The sequence below is a fragment of the Scomber scombrus genome, chromosome 17, assembly GCF_963691925.1.
Source record: "Scomber scombrus chromosome 17, fScoSco1.1, whole genome shotgun sequence".
Classification (NCBI taxonomy): Eukaryota; Metazoa; Chordata; class Actinopteri; order Scombriformes; family Scombridae; genus Scomber; species Scomber scombrus.
In genome coordinates, this window is record NC_084986.1 from 13175336 (window position 1) to 13191949 (window position 16614).

A 16614-nucleotide genomic window follows, 5' to 3' on the forward strand; every position below is an offset into this window, starting at 1 on the left:
TAAAATAGTTTACTTTAGTGCTGTCTCTATGGCAACAATCACAAAGCTCGGTCGGCTTTACCGGGAAGACAGCTGTCTGTCCTTCACTGCTGAAAATAGGAGCATTTCATATGTAACACATGAAAATTCCTTTATAAGTAGGATCAATCCATCATTGGTTTTGGTCTTTCTATGAGATTTGAGATTTGTTGACATGAAGAAAAGTATAGAATAATACTAGACAAAAAATAAAATAAAATCCGTATTAAAACAATCTCCTCAAACATGCACTAATGTCTTCCTCAGAGCGGTGTTGGACCAGAACCTGTTTGATGACGACAGTTTCCTGTACGAGGAGACTTCAGAACGGCTGAGGTTCCGCACGGCTACACCCTCCATCCAGCTGCTGACCGACTGGTACCAGACCAGAGCTCGGGATATCGATTCCTGCTCCAGACAGGCATGAACACTTTTGTTGTTACGTCTTCCAATCGTGGCTGGAAACCGACAAGAGCTCTGTGTATCAAAGAGGCACATACGTAACTGCTATAGCGACAAATAAGCTTTTGTCTGGAAGGGATTTGGCTTTCGCAACTTAATTTTCACCCTTTATTGAAACGCAATTTGTTTTTTTAGTGATCAAAATCAGCCACTAATGGTAAAAAATTATTGATTAGAGTGTATCTTTTTTCCGCACGAGCTGTGATTCAGACAGCAGAAGAGATGATGCCAACCTCCATCAGTCAAGGTCACTTTGATCCTATCTGTGGCAGTCATTATCATATTTGCCATATGGACTTCTAATGAAGAGTAACCAAAGCTTCTGTCATCTGCGTTCTGTTGCTGTTACTGAAAAATAGGACTTGATAGGACATGTTTACTGGAGTAATGGGATGTAACCGCTGGAGCTGCCCTCTCTCTCCACCCACACTATCCACACCGCATCTCTGTCCCCTCTTTACCTCCTTCACAGTCATGGATCAAGGTTGTCAAATCTCTTTTTGTCTTTGTGAGAGGACTAACTAGGGTTCAGTCAGATCTTTCCCCTTCATTTCTCCATTTCATCCCTTTCACTGGGTTGTAAGGACGATGGAGGAGAAGAGATTTTGGGGTCCATTGCTCATTTTTGAAGACAACTGGGGAATCATGTCTTTCATCATCCACTCAAGGGAAAGAAAGAGAGACAGAGTTTGTGTGTAAAAGGAAGTCTTTGTTAATCTCCAGGAATCACACCCGTACTTTCTTTCATTCTTTCCCTTGTTCCTTTTTAATTAGACCTCATCTTCTTTTTCTCTCTTTCACATTACTCCAGGAGCCTCTTGGGACTGCCCCAACTCTCTCGTCTCTTGCTTTTTCACACACGCACACACACACACACACACACACACACACACACACACATACACACACACACACACACACACACACACACACACACACACACACACACACACACACACACACACACACACAGAGACATGACATAAAAAGACATTGGAGCTGCCATTTGCCAAGCTTTTTTCCTCCTGCCTGCCCTCTTCACTTTTTCATCTCATTTGTTCTCTCTCGTTTGTACCATCCTCCCATCCCTCATCTGGCCGTGTTTATGCTTGGGAGAGCGTTTTAATGGAGGAAAATGGGGTTTGATTAAAAGGAGCCACATCAGAGGAAACTGAGGTGGACTGAGCCAGTCACAGAGCGGCAGGAAGCGAGGAGCTGAATGGGAAGATTGACAGGATGACTCAGATAGAGAGACAGGTTTGAAAAAGCTGAGAATGGAAGCGCAACCAAAAGAAAGAAAAAGGATATAAATACTGGGGCAACATCCCCAGTTAGGTTAGAGTGTATTGGAAATGTACAAAGAGTGGAGGACAGTATAGCGTAGGGGATGGAAAAAGATGTTGAGGTAAAAAGGGAAAGCAATCTCATGGAAAGAGCTGTCTTGTGCGAAAGAAAATCGCTGGTTATAACGGGGTAAAGGGTAGAAATATAGGATATTAAAAACAAGTGCTGTTTGAAACACTGTTGGCCACAAAATAACACAAAATGAGAGGGTGGCTTAGGAAAGCAGACAGAGAGGAGAGACGGGTATATAGAGAAGGCAAAGGGACAGACTGGGCAGTTCAAATAGAGGCCAATCATGGTGAATGTTATAGGTGTTAAGGATGAAAAATTGAGCAGAGTTGAAAGAGAAAATGTGAAAATGATGTTTGGTACTGGTAAAAGAAAGGGCCGAGATGGGACACGGAGCAGAGACAAAGAAGACTGAAATCTCCTGGTGTGGTTGGAAGGAAAAGGCAGAGAGAGACAGAGAAAGAGAGAGAGAAAAAAGACAATGTGACAGCGCAGAGAACGATGAGGGGAGGGGAGGGAGATGAGGTCGTAATTAAAAAGTGTGAGATTTTAACATCTGAATTGTCTGTGGTTAGCTGGGGAATCTATCTCTGGAGAGCAGGAAAAGAGAGAAGGAGGGAGGGGTGGAGAGAACAGAGGATCTTTACTCACAGTTAGATCAATAGACTTCTCTCTCTTGTTGTATCTAATTGCACAGGCTCTGACTCAAGGTGATTTGGGTTTTCTCTTGTTGTGCACAAGCATGTGTACATTTTACAAATGAAACTGTACACTTCTTTATTCAGCAAGAAATGCATTGAGATAAGGTGGAAATGACAAGGTTGCAAACCCAGCGTGTGTGAGTGTGCGTGCACATGCTCATGGGCAAGCAAAAATCTGCGCTAACTGCTGTGCCAAAGGGCTCTCCTTCACTAAAAGGTGGAGAGAAAGCAATCATCACTACATGGCCCAGCAGCATCTGCTATTGATTGGCTAACATCCACAGGTGGCTGAGCATCGATTGGCTAGGCATGCTGCCAGTGTATAGGTGGCCGGATATCGATCGGTTGCTCTTCTGGTTGGAATTTTATCGATCAGAGTGGCAGGAAGCCTAAATCTTCTTAGTTTTATTGTCCAAAGACTAATGATTGGATTTTTAGTAATGACTGACAGCTACTTGTTCTTGGATTGGTCAGGATATTGTTTTGTTCATATCCTAGTTCAGTGACCGCAGCAACAGTATTTCAATGATGTGGCGCCTGGTGCACTGCTGTAAACACCCTCTTTATGCACCTGTTGCACAAGTTACTTTGACTGGGTTAATTAGATTGTGGAGAGAGATACAAGGTAATGTATAGACATGCAACACAAAACAACTGCACCACAAAGTGCAGCCACAGAGTTAATCCACACAACACAAATACAGTGTCCATGTTATATTGTCCACCCTCTGTACTTTGCTTAGTTAGACAGCATCCTATCAGATGCAGAATTTGAATGTGATCCTTTCCTCATCATACAGGACTTCTGTAGTTATTTTTTTTGCTGAATGTAGTGTTGGTCAACTTAGACAATAGAGTTGAACATCAGCATAGACATTAGAGAGGCTTGTTACCCCTGTGTTTAGGGTTGCTGTGATCCCGTCAGTTTAATCTAACTTACACCTGACTTCATTTGGGATATCCTGATTCTTATCTAACATGCTTGGTATTGGTATATGCTGTATATATCAAATCCACCACCCCCACCTCCTCCCCACCCCCCCGATAGTCCATGATAGTATGCTGTCATACCAACCAGATTGGATGACCAGTAAGCTAGTCTTAAAAAAAAAAAAAAAAAAAAGGTCTTCCGAAGATTTCAAGAAAAGTAGAATGATGTTGATATTTCGCACTGACTGTTTGAAACTCAGCATTTTTCTTTTGTTGTTTTGTCTCCTTTCTCATTTCCATTTCTTTGTGTCCATCAGGTGGACTGTGCCTTGTCACTGGTGCGTCTTGGGAAGGAGCGAGAGATCCCAGGGCTAGAGCTCTTGTGTGATGACTTGGTCACCATGGAAACACTTGTGTATGAGACATCGTGTGAATTGAGTCTGACACTCAAAGATTTGCAGCAGCTCAGCGACATTGACAAGCTCCGCCTGCTCATGAAAAATGTAAGTGGCAAATTTTCACATTCTCATTTTTCTCCATTGTATAATTTGGAATTATGAAAGTCAAACATCCAACTGACAGAACAAAAAAAAATATTAAAGGTTGTCTAAGGGGAAAATGCCACCTCAGAGTCTGTTTAGTACCATAACTAATCATTTGAACTAAAGTAAACCGCTACTATACTCACTTTGTTCCAAGGGAACCCCTGCTGCTTCAAATACCTAAATGTGTTGTCTTGAAACATACATTGTCACCTCTTTGTGAAAGTAATTTACAAAAAATGCCAATACAGTCAGAATACTAGATGCATACTATACAAATATCAATATCTGATATCCTCTGCCGAAAGAGGACAGACTTAAAGTTTCCTATATGTCTTTTCACTGTAATGTCTCAATATAGAGCAAGCAACAACTGCTGAAAAAGACAAGAAAAGTAAGATAAAAACTGACCCTAAATATTATGGGTTTTGATCATAAATGCTCAGTATTTTGAGACAAGATACCTTACATTGACCATGATAACACCATTTATGATCTAGGTATGAGTTTAAACCAAGGAACAGGAAAGACTCCATAAACCTTGGGTTGAAATCGACACAAGTGTGAAAAGGGAACCTGTTCAAGTTGTTGGTTTGAGATTTGTATCGCTTATACCATAAAAATGAACCACCAGACATTTGCTGATGTACCTTTTTCTTATCCAAAATGGTTTAGGTATGAAAGATCATTTTGTTAATGAAACTCTCCATCTGTGCACCATTAAAACATCATAGAGATGTGTCATTACTATTATTATATTCTAATAGTTTTGCATCTTTACATTGAAACATTTTTTTTTTAAAGTATCCTCATAGTTTTGATCAAATGCTTTTTGGAGACAAACAAAGCTTTTTGTTTTAGTCTCTGCTGACAGAATATCGCTTTAACAACATTCCACTGTGTTAAATGTACATTTCTCAGCAAGCTGCTTTGTGTAGTTCACAGTGTGTGGGGGTGTTTGTTGCCAGTAAAAAGAAATCTTGCTTGTCATTTCTGTGCGATTACATCTAATTTTCAAGTTCCACAGTGGGTTTACCTTTATTGTTGCTTAGAAGAACATAATGAATGCAAATTGCATCTTCAATGGTCAGCAACGCAAATAGAAAAATTGCACTGAATAGCAGTTTCACAATAAATTTCATTTGATTTGATTTCCCTGACATTTGACAATCCAAACTTTACGTGCAACAGCAGCGGGAGAGCTGAGAAAGACCGTTCATAGCAGGTACTACAGTTTCAAGTCCCCTTAGAGTACATAATACGAGCTGTCCTCTAAATTGTAGCTAATAACCGCCGGCTTTAGCCTGTGAGGATCACTGCCAGTAAGATCTGCCATACAGGCAGACAGCCAGCAAATGTTGTTGACTGCACTAACACATGCTGTTTGACTGGTACTCCCTTTGGGCGCTGTGAGTATGTGTGAGTGTGTACGTCTGTGAATGTTTACCAAACTCGCCTAGATTAAATGTCCCTCTTTGCCTGTGTCTGATGTCTTTCTTTATCAGAGACACAGTACAGCAAAGTTGTGTGTGTGTGTGTGTGTGTGTGTGTGTGTGTGTGTGTGTGTGTGTGTGTGTGTGTGTGTGTGTGTGTGTGTGTGTGTGTGTGTGTGTGTGTGTGTGTGTGTGTGTGTGTGTGTGTGTGTGTGTGTGTGTGTGTGTGTGTGTTTGTGTGTGTGTGTGGATGCTCTCTTATCTGTATATCCTGAGTCAGAGCTGTGACAGGGTGGGTACGAGGCCCTGTGTAAATGCAGTTTAAAGTCATTTGCATTGTTACAGCTGTATGCACATTTTTGGGCAATCCTTGACAAATTACATATTTTGGTGGGTTTTTTTAAATTGAAAAGATGTAAACAGCCTCTAAGTTATGGAGAACAACACACTATTTTCAACAAACATGAATGCATCGATATTTTTTATACCATTAACTGAACAACAATAAAAAAAAAAAAACTAAAATAAAATGTGAAAAAGTTTGGGCACCCTACATAGTCAGTATTTAGTAACACCCCCTCTAGCAGATATCACAGCTTGCAAACGCTTCTTTTACCCAGCTAAAAGTCTTTCAACTCTTGTATTTGGGATTTTCTCCTATTCTTTGCGAAAGAAGCCTTGCAAATGGCTTCTAGCTCTGCAATATTCTTGGGCCATCTTGCATGCACAGCTCTTTTAAGATGTACCCACAGATTTTCAATTATATTTAAGTCAGGGGATTGTGGGGGCAATTCCAAAACCTTCAGCCTGTGTCTCTTGAGGTAGTCCATTGTGGATGGTGGAAGTATGTTTAGGATCATTATCCTGTTGTAGAAGCCATCCTTTTTTCAGCTTCAGCTTTTTTACAGATGTTTGCTTCCAGAATTCTTCACTCCACCCTTGCAATGTTTCTGGTGCCACTGGCTGCAACACAACCCCAAAGCATGATTGATCCACCCCTATGTTCAACAGTTACAGGTTCAAGGTTCAAGTTATTTTTATTATTCCCAAGGCAATTTGGTTTATAGCCAGCAGTCATACCACCACTCCTGACCACCTCCTGCTAAATCTTCCTGCAGCTTTTTTGCAATCAGATGGGGGTTTTGATTTGCCTTTCTGACCAGCATATGAGCAGTTTTCACCAAGAGTTTTCTTGGTCTTCTGCATCTCATCTTGACCTCCACAGTTGCCCTTCACTGCCATCTCTTAATTACATTTCACACTGTGGAAACTGCAAGCTGACAACTCGCTATCTTTTTGTATCCTTCCCCTGCATTGTGGGCATCAATAACTTTCATTTTCAGAGTCTTACACAGCTGCTTAGAGGAACCCATGGGTGCTGAGTGTTTGCACAAGGTTGGAAGAGTCAGGCCTCAGGCCTAACAAGCTGATTAAGAATCTGAGACTTAAGAACTCTTTGGGTGTCCAAACTTTTGCACATGCCACAATGTTTATTTTATTTAATTTAAATTTTTATGCATGACATAAAAAAGTAAGTAAGCATTAATGTTTGCAGAAAATAGTGTTTTGTTTCCATATCATAGAGGGGCTGTGTTTACATCTTTTCAATTAAAATATCACCATATATGTTATTTGACACATGGTGCCCAAACTGTTGCACATTAAAATGAAGAAGGTAAACACGCTGCCTTTTGTTTTCACAACCTCAACCAAGTTGAATACAACAAACGTCTCTGGGACTTCATGCTGCTGAAGTTCAAATATTCCCCAAAATTAGGCAGAAAGACTAAGCACATGATTGTTATCAACAAAGAAATGTTTTCCTGATGCCCTCTCCAACCCCGCCCACTGGCTCCCTGGCCAGGAAGCCAAACCAACCTCACCAGCAGGAGGCAGAGAGGGGCAATAATTCAAAACAGTTTAACTGTGTGGGATGCAATTCTGAAAAAAATATCATTTCAACCTGCACTTTTCTACTGTTTTGTCAAATATGTTGGTGAAATGTGTTCAAAAATTGGATAAAATACCTAGAGCATAAATTACAGTAAAATACTGTATGTCACTGCACATTCACTGTTTGACAGATCTGAATGCCATTTTAAACATGTGGCATCTCGTATCTAAAGGGCTTCCAAGAGAATTTGATAGCAAATGGAATGAAGACTGATTGATTTTGCATATTTAAAAAATATTGTGACTTCTCAGTGGTTGGTTGGTTGCAGTGAGGCAAGCTTTTGTCACAATTCGGTGGATGTGCTGAAAAAATCTCAGCTCTGTAGGACATACAGATGATTTATTTTGATTTTTATGAAATGTATTATGTGAAATATCTAGAAATGTAGATTTGTTGTAAAAGGCCCAACCCACTATAATCTGTAATTACCAAATCATATGTATTGACTGAGTCATGACCCTATTGTGTTAATTGAATTTCATACAAGCCCATGAAGCTGATTACAAAATAGGAACTTTTTCTTATATGTGCTGCCCCCTAGTGGCAGATTATCCTGAGACTGTGGAGCGAAGTATGGATTTAGCCTCCGAACACATGCACCAAGTTAGGTTAGAAACTCTTCAGCCAGTTTTGATTTATGAGCAATTATATAAAATTTAACTTAAAGACACAGGTTTAAACATGTATCATTTCCAAATGGATTTATGTATTGAAATTTCAAGTCATTAGAAAATAAAAAAAGAAAAAATCAACTAGTGTCATACTTGCACCAAACAGATACTGCACTCACTCACAAACACAACTTGAAGGCACAACAACCTCTGGTTAAACAGTAACAGCTCTAGGTATTAGTGTTGACAATGGAGAAGGAACAAATCCATCAAAGTGCACCTGTTCATATCAATTTTAATACACTTATAAGCTGCCTCTTCATTTCTTGTTTGTAAGCAAATGTCTTTCTACCACCAGTCCAGCACAGAGCGCTATGTGAAAGATGCCTTCCAGTGGATGGTGCCGTTTCTGCACCGCTGCGAAGGACAGAAAGAGGGTGCTGCTAAAGCTCTGCTCAGAGAGTACCTGGACAGCCTGGCACAGCGAGACCTCAGCCTGCCCCTCATCATCTTCCAGCATTCCAAACCTGACGTAAGTATCAGAACACACCATAATACATGTAGGATGGGGGGGTGGGGGCCGTCACACATGGATGGCTACCCATAGACGTAGGGACAGCAAAATGAAAGTGCACACACAATCTTCCTGTTTGGCTGTTTGTGCTCTGTCAGGGCCAGTGTCATAGCCCTGTGCTGTAAATGTTATATTTATGACCCCATAAGGGCAAAGCCAAGGACAGGTCTCTTGGCTATTAGGAAACATGCACACACACACACAAACACTCAAGGAGAAGAAAATACTCATAGTACAGGCTGCAGGGTCAGTCATTCATGTCTTGATACACACGTACTGACCTCCCCTCCCCTGTGTCTCCCCTCCAGTGCCAGCAGAAGATCATAGGGGACCCAGACCAGCTGATGGTTGTTGCTCTGGAGTGCATCTACAGCTGTGAAAGAGATGACCAACTCAGCCTCTGTTATGACATCCTGGAGTGTCTGCCGCAGAGGGGCTACGGGTCAGACACACGTCCTCATGCACATACACACTTTGAAATGCCCACTCTTGATATTTCTTTGATTTAATAAAAAAAATTAAAATACGTTAAATAACAAATGACAGCACTAAGGGCCCTATTCTGACTGCACAAGTGCAAGGTGGTAGGTCTTAACTTCACGGACAGTATAGTTGTCTCCATGTTCCCTCACTGTTTTGGTTCATGTATGAGGAGCAGCGCAACGTGCAAAGGGCTGGGTGAAAGTGAATAGAGATCTGTGATGTGGTGATTATTAAATACTCTCTCAACCAGTCATCACTGCTCTCATAGCTCGGAAACAGTTGTGCCAATCACAGTTAAGTACAAAAACAACAGCTCAGCAAACGGAAAGCTTTTCTTCAGGAAATGTCTGGATGGTTCAGAGTGTCACGTCATGAACACACATCTCCACAGATCTGCAGCCAAAGACAGATGGCTGCAGATTTCATCAGATTTCATCAGGGTCAGTTACTATAATAACAATTTGGTGAAGCTGTTTGTATGATTATATCAGAGCAATGCTGTTTCAGCAATAATTGTAATATACCTCACCTTGCAAATTGTCACACAGTTTAGAAATGAATGATACACAACAGTGTTTGCATCAGAATGTGTTTAAGAATAAAATGGAACTCTACTTTTGCTAAAAAAAAAAGAAGTTGGATAAGAGGCTGTGATCAGCCCTATTTAACTGATGCCTCCTTCATAAAAAAAACTGAATATATTGAGTTATAACTGAGACTGGTCAGTTATTGTGTCGGAGTGCGTGTGGTTATACTGTAGCAGTCTGTTGTCATCAGACTTAATCAAGGTAAACACTGAACGGCCGTGCATAGCGGCACTGCATTCTAGGGCACTTCAGGACTGCAGGTCTATCAGCATATCAGTCCTGCTGCCCTCAAATGCTGCGGAAGAAGCATTCAGTATAAAGCAGCTATGGATAGATACTTTAAAAATCACCCACATTCATTCATAGATCAGTGCAGACTAGTTTACTGACTTTCCTGCTTTAACCACATTAAACGTTATTTTCTGTGCAGATTTTGGTTGGAGAGGGTTTCAAGCATTAATCTGTTGTTGCAGCATGTTTGCTGCAAGTATTTAGTTTGATCTTGTGGATAAAATCACCAAAGCAGCAGCAGATAGATATTGCACCAGAAACAGACAAAGTTCTGACATGTCTGTTTTCATCTAGACCAAATTACAACCAACATACAACAACTGTCTCCTACCACCTGTACAAGGTGCGCTCTCCACTGGGCACAAAACTAACACACTGACAGGTAAAGCGAGTTTCAGTGCTGTTTGTGCTGGTTGTTACGCCTCCATGAAAATGCAACTCTAAGATTCATTTAAATCATGTGAACCATGATGTTAAGTTCAAACATACAAACATAAGAATACATTGGTCTCACCATTCCCACCTTTTTTCTTTCCCTCTACCTCTCCTCTCTTCTCCTAGGACCTACAATAAACTTTAGTACTTTCTGTATTTCTGTCTACCACACTTGACACACCTTTTCCTTCTACTCCTCTCTCTTCCATGCTTAACTCTGACTCAAAGGGGCCATCAGTTATCCTAGCTATAGTCTATACAATATTTTCTACCTGCTACAATTGCTGTCTGCCCCTCTCTCCCCCAACTCCTCTGTAACACATTTTATTTCATATGGCAGGAGGCCCTGTCCTTTAAGTCCCCCATGAGGCTATGTGGGTATGCAGTGCATTTGAAGGAGAGTGAATGATGAGAGAAAAAGCAAGAGTAAGAAAAGAGAAAACTGTTGATTAAATGGACCTGTAGAGTGTCAGAGTAGCTTAAATGAATTCAAATGACTCATTCTTAGATGGATTATCCTTTCAGTGTGCACTTTAATTGGAAAATTGAATTACTACTATAAGGAGTACTTCATATTTGCTCTTGTCAGTTGGCTGCAGTGAGGCAACTACTCTTTTCAACAGTGACGTCTTTTGCCCTTTTCAACTGGCGCACATCACTCGTTTTAGCTACACATGTCTATCGCACACTCACAGCAGGGAATAACTGCACTGACATCCGATATCATGGTCCAACCTGGGAGCATTGCTGACATAAGCCAAGATGTATTATTTTACTACACGGTGCAACAATACAGTCTGATCATGCAGGCAACCATTTTTAATGTCTTGCTATTCAGATTCAAAGTAGTTTGTCGCTCTGTGGTTTTGAGTTTTGTTCCCCTCATACATTCCTTTTCCTAAGTTCATCTGGCATTTTTTGTTTTCTGGTCCATTCTTTTTTTCCAGACATTCACAGTTGTAATTTCTGTATTATAGTATTATTTATGCAAACTATACATTTCCTCCTGTCGGTGCTTTAAATTAAAGGGTTGTTTCACTCAACTGCAAAACCCCCCCCAAAAAGTCTTCCTTCCCCTGAGTTGTACCTAGCAAGGCTGATTGTGTTGGTTTAATTTGCCCAAATTTAGAGAGATTTCATAGATATTTTTATCCTGAGATTTCTTACACTACACTACAGATTCAATGGAGATAAATGGATTTTTGGTGTCCTATTCGCAGCAATAGAAAACAACAACATTTAACTCTACTACAGGAGAAATTGTACCCATTAAAACTGTAGATATAGTGATGTATGTAGTTCTGGAAGAAACCTAACTACTTTACAGTAACATTGTATTATAAATACTTGGCTGTATGTAATACTGCATGTTTCTGTCAAAATCAGTACAGTACTGCATTTCATACTAAGCATTTCACTTGAGTCAGAAAAGCTCTCTTTCTGGACTGTATGGATTAGCAGTGCTGCAAAGCTCTACTGTATATGAACTGCCTTCAACTTCACATTTCTCCCAGGAGTGATTTCTCTGACTTACTAAGCTCCAAAATTGCTATCCCAGCTCAGAATATTACAGATTTGCAAGCTCGGAGAGAAAACATGATTTGGTAGTTTCAACCTATTTTTTAAAATGTTTCTGTGTGTGTATGTGAGCGAGAGAGACAGCTTAATTAGGTCTAAATCTGCTCAGAAGAATGTAATGTTCATCCACCCTTAGAGAGTGGGACATGCAATAATGGTCAGGGGACTAGATGGTGAGAGGGAGAGAAACAAAACGAGGGGGGAAAAAAATCAAGTCGAGGAAGAGCTGGAGGTGGAGTGAGAGACAGTCAGAGCAGAAGAAGAGAAGGATGCAGAGAAATGGATTGAGAGGTCAACTTTCTGTGTGTGTGAAGAGAGAACTGGTGTACCCCCCCCCCCCCCCCCCCCCCCCCCCCCACACACACACACACACACACACACACACACACACACGCACACACTCACACACTCACACACTCACACACGCACACACGCACAGAAGGTTGTTTCATCAGGGTCAGTACACTAGTGGGGGACAGGCCAGCCTGACCCAGAAGCATCATGGGGTTTTATTTTTAGTGGGGAATCGGTACAACCTCACAGTGGTAGGCCACACACACCCACACATACAGTACACTGTGAACAGTGTGCAAGCACAAACACAAATACAAATACACTAAAGGCAAGACACTGCATTTATCACTGAATGCAAACAGTACTTTATGTTCTACTTTATTTATTCCAAGTAACTTACTTTGAGGACATGGACATAAATTAACCTTTTGTTTGTGTGTATGTGTTTTATTTTATCCTACAGGCCAGAGACAGACAGCACCGCATCACTCCATGATCAGGTGGACAAACTAGAGAAGCATCTCAGGTACAGTAACACATTCACACTAACTTCGAGCTGTCATTCCATCCCCCATTCCCTCCAGTTGATGTAATTAAAATATCTTTTGGTTTTGGGCTGCTTATCAAAACAAGGATTTTTAACAGCATTTTTCACAATTTTTGTACATAAAATGGACTAAATGAATCTTCATAACCAACAGATTAATTAATAATACTTCTTCTATCTATACATCTCTCTCATCCCTGTTGGCCAGCAATTCAAATTGCTTAAGAGAGCAGCTCTTCAGTTTGGTGATTAGTGCTGCTTTGCTCTGGAAATGTTCACTTCGTAGCAACACTTATTACTTCCCTCCCTCATAATGAGCCTGATAGAAAACACCAAGAAGGAAAGGAGACATCGATGTGCCGTCAGCACACACACACACACACACACACACATACACCTAATATCAAAGGACCGCTGTGTGTCCCATGGTATTCAAACAGCCTCGGGCATTTTCTCTGTTACAGGTTAAAATCACCTGCAAGTCTCTATCTCTCTCTAACCTCCTCCCCTCCCCCCAGGGTGAACTTCCAAATACCGAGAAGTGATGAGGAGGAATAAAGGAGGATAAGGATGAAGGCAGGGCAGAGGGTGGGAGCCTGAAGGGAATGAAAATGTAGATGGTAATGATGATGAGGAGGAGGGGGAAACAGCATCAGGAAAGCCTGTGTTGGAGTGTTGGCCTTTACAGACAAATATCCACACATATTTACATGTAGACACACACAACTACACGAGAAACACACGCACACACACACACACTCACCGAGATGAATCAGGCAGTAAATGCAAAGTGTCTGCTCTCACAGTGCCTCCAGAATAAAAGCTGTTTTCAGCTGTTGCCACTACCGCTCACTGGCATATGAATATGTGCGCAGGGAACATGAAGACACTCCCACACACACACATTAACACTCGAGCAAACACACATACACACACGGTTGTAAATATCAGACCTTGTTGTCTGTCTATGTCTCTTGCGCACATACACACATCCACTCACAGGCACCTGTTTACTATGGTAATGAGTTGCAGCAGAGAGTGAACATCTGTAGCAGCACGACCCTGTTGAGACTCGGGGTGCCATGCTAATCCCACACCAACACACACACACACACACACACACACACACACACACACACACACACACACACACACACACAATATCACACACACACACACACACACACACACACACACACACACACACACACACACACACACATACTCACACTTTCTCCCCCTCTGTCAAATAAGACTGCCAGCGTTCACATCCTAGACACACAAACACACACACTTACAAAGCGATGCTGTCTTGTTGGCGTGCCGTTTATCATGTTGCTCTTCAGTCTTGCTCTACACTTTCTCCATCTGCACTGTGGTTTGCAAATTACTTTCAGCTGCCAAAATAATGAACAGCTCAGAGCACACACATCTTCTGTCTGTTTCCTGTGTGCTCTCCCTTGGTTTGTTCAGGTTTTATTTTCCCCTGTTTTTTCTCTGTTGGCATTTCTTACCGTAATACCTACATCTGCCAATCATCCTGTCTACCCAATTTACTGAAAGAATATGTTGATCAATGTGACTCGAAACTGCATGTCTGGTTTTGTTGTGCAATTTTCTGACTTTTTTATGTGATTACATGAGTGGGTAACTGTGATGCTTATGATTATATACATATTTGTGTATATACTTTATAGTGTGGTGGAGGTTCTGGAGAAACACGGCCTGCAGAAGCCCATCTCATATGTGAAGAACAGTCAGAGCAGTGAAGAAGAAGCTCACCAGCTAATGATCAAACTGTGCCGCCACACTGGACGCAAGTATGGGCTTAAAAAGACACACATAAAAAGATTCCCATGAACTTGGAGCATGGTATATTTACACATGTTTGTCTGTGTCCAGAAACCCTCCAGTGAGCGAGACTGTGTGGAGAGGGCTGTTGCAGGATCTGCTAGACATGCAGCAGAATGTCTACACTTGTTTAAAACCAGAAATATGCCACCAGGTAATGCACCCAGGCAAAAAACAGCAAAAGAATATATTAAAATCATATTCTGTACCCAATTGCTATCCAGATTGATATGTTGAATAACAGTATTTGTACTAAAACATATAAGAAAAAGTGGACTTGTGATTTAAAGTTTAATTGTCACACTAAATGCACATTTCTCACCTTGAATAGTCCATAATTCACACATTGAGCTCCACGTGTCCATCTCTTGAACCACTACCATACAACTACTCAAATTATGACAATATCTCTTTTTTCCTCTCTCCTCCCCGACTGCTGCAGGTCTTCGTGGAGTCTCTGTTGTGCTCCAGTCGTGTGGAGAACGTACGCCTGGCAGGGCAACTCATGCACTGCTCCACGGTATATTAATTATAACTCGCAACTGTATTTCAAACAGTGCATTCACGCTGCCCATTGGGGTCTCCAAATATTAAAAACACCCGTAATGAATGCCACAGTCTCATTGATCTCTCGATTTTTAAATGTATTCTTCCAGGTCAGCCAGGATGTCCCTGTCAGCTTGTCTTTCCGTGGTAAAGTTTATACTCTGAAGGTGGCCTACAACAACAGCGTAGAGTTAGCATTGGCTGCTGCCAGGGAATACTTCAACTCCTCCACAACGCTGACGGACCCCTGCATGGGCCTGGCCAGGTGAGGAGGATAATGAGAAGTGTTTGCATGCTGAAGAGAACCAATTTGAAATTCTGAACATTACAGTGACTGACTTTGTCCAGAAAGGTCTTGCTACTTCTAACTTCCTTTAGGAGCTCCTTCAGATTTAGAGCCGAGCTTTACATTTAATTGGAATAGTTAATGGTTAAGGTTAAAGGTAGACTGTACTTCTGTATTGCTGTAAAGGTAATTCATTACCATGTAATAGTGTTTGCATGCTGTCTGAGATGTCAACCTGGGTTGTTGTGATATATGAGAAACACCATTCATTTGTGTGTGGGTGGACGTATGTTTGAGTGCTCTCTGGGCCGACCAGGAAAAAATAATTGCATTTCATTTCCTATGTAATACATTATAAGAAGTTTATACCAAATGTTACGTTTTGTGTGAGTGTTGCATGTCTGTTGCTCATTTCACATTACACAGGGGTCCAGTGGGTGTCTAACCTTACCGTCTGTTCCTAGTGGGGAAGTGGGACAGTAATTGGGTCGTCATTCATTTATAGTAACTAACACAGAGGCCCCCCACCACACATTTGGACAACATCATCCATTGTAACCCTCCCACAGTGTGTGCATGTGCATCTGTGTGTCTGTGTTGTGTTTGCATCTGAGATATGAGACAGAAAGTAGTGTCTGAACTTGTGCCCATTGCTCTGAAATAAATAGTCTATACAGACGGACTGCCTGTGCCCGTTAGATTAAAATAGCTGCTCCACAGACATACATTTGATCTTGTGTACTAAATATCAAAGACACACACGCTCGGACAAATACACAAACTGCACCTGCTTGTGTCCCAAACGGTTGCGGTCAATGGCACCAGGCACAAGTTTACACAAGGACAAAGAGACTGTTTAAACAATCATGGGAATCCCCTCCAACTACTCAAGTGATCCAACACCATCACTCAGAAGAGAGACACTTTAACGTGGACATAAAAAATTGATAGAGAGAGAAAATATCAAGCATGGTAGTATTGACAGCTCCTTGAAAATCAATTACAAATATTTGAATTCACATATTTTCATTTAAAGCTGTACTAATCAATATTTTCATATGATCAATGGGTTAAAATTAATATGAGTAATGTGAAAGGTGTTGCAGAGCAATGTCACCCAGTTGCCCTCAACACTATG

The 16614-nt window shown here is 41.2% G+C and overlaps 1 protein-coding gene across 3 annotated transcripts in view; it reads left to right on the forward strand.

Moving 5' to 3' along the window:
• nbas (NBAS subunit of NRZ tethering complex) overlaps positions 1–16614 on the forward strand; it is a 156315-nt gene that overhangs the window by 39901 nt on the left and 99800 nt on the right. For all 3 annotated transcript variants that reach the window (XM_062437119.1, XM_062437120.1, XM_062437122.1), the window contains exons 23-31: positions 286–439; positions 3782–3967; positions 8363–8536; positions 8887–9020; positions 12710–12772; positions 14491–14613; positions 14696–14798; positions 15087–15164; positions 15301–15455. In XM_062437119.1, the coding sequence (XP_062293103.1) occupies positions 286–439; positions 3782–3967; positions 8363–8536; positions 8887–9020; positions 12710–12772; positions 14491–14613; positions 14696–14798; positions 15087–15164; positions 15301–15455 (1170 nt within the window). The remainder of the gene's footprint in view (positions 1–285; positions 440–3781; positions 3968–8362; positions 8537–8886; positions 9021–12709; positions 12773–14490; positions 14614–14695; positions 14799–15086; positions 15165–15300; positions 15456–16614) is intronic.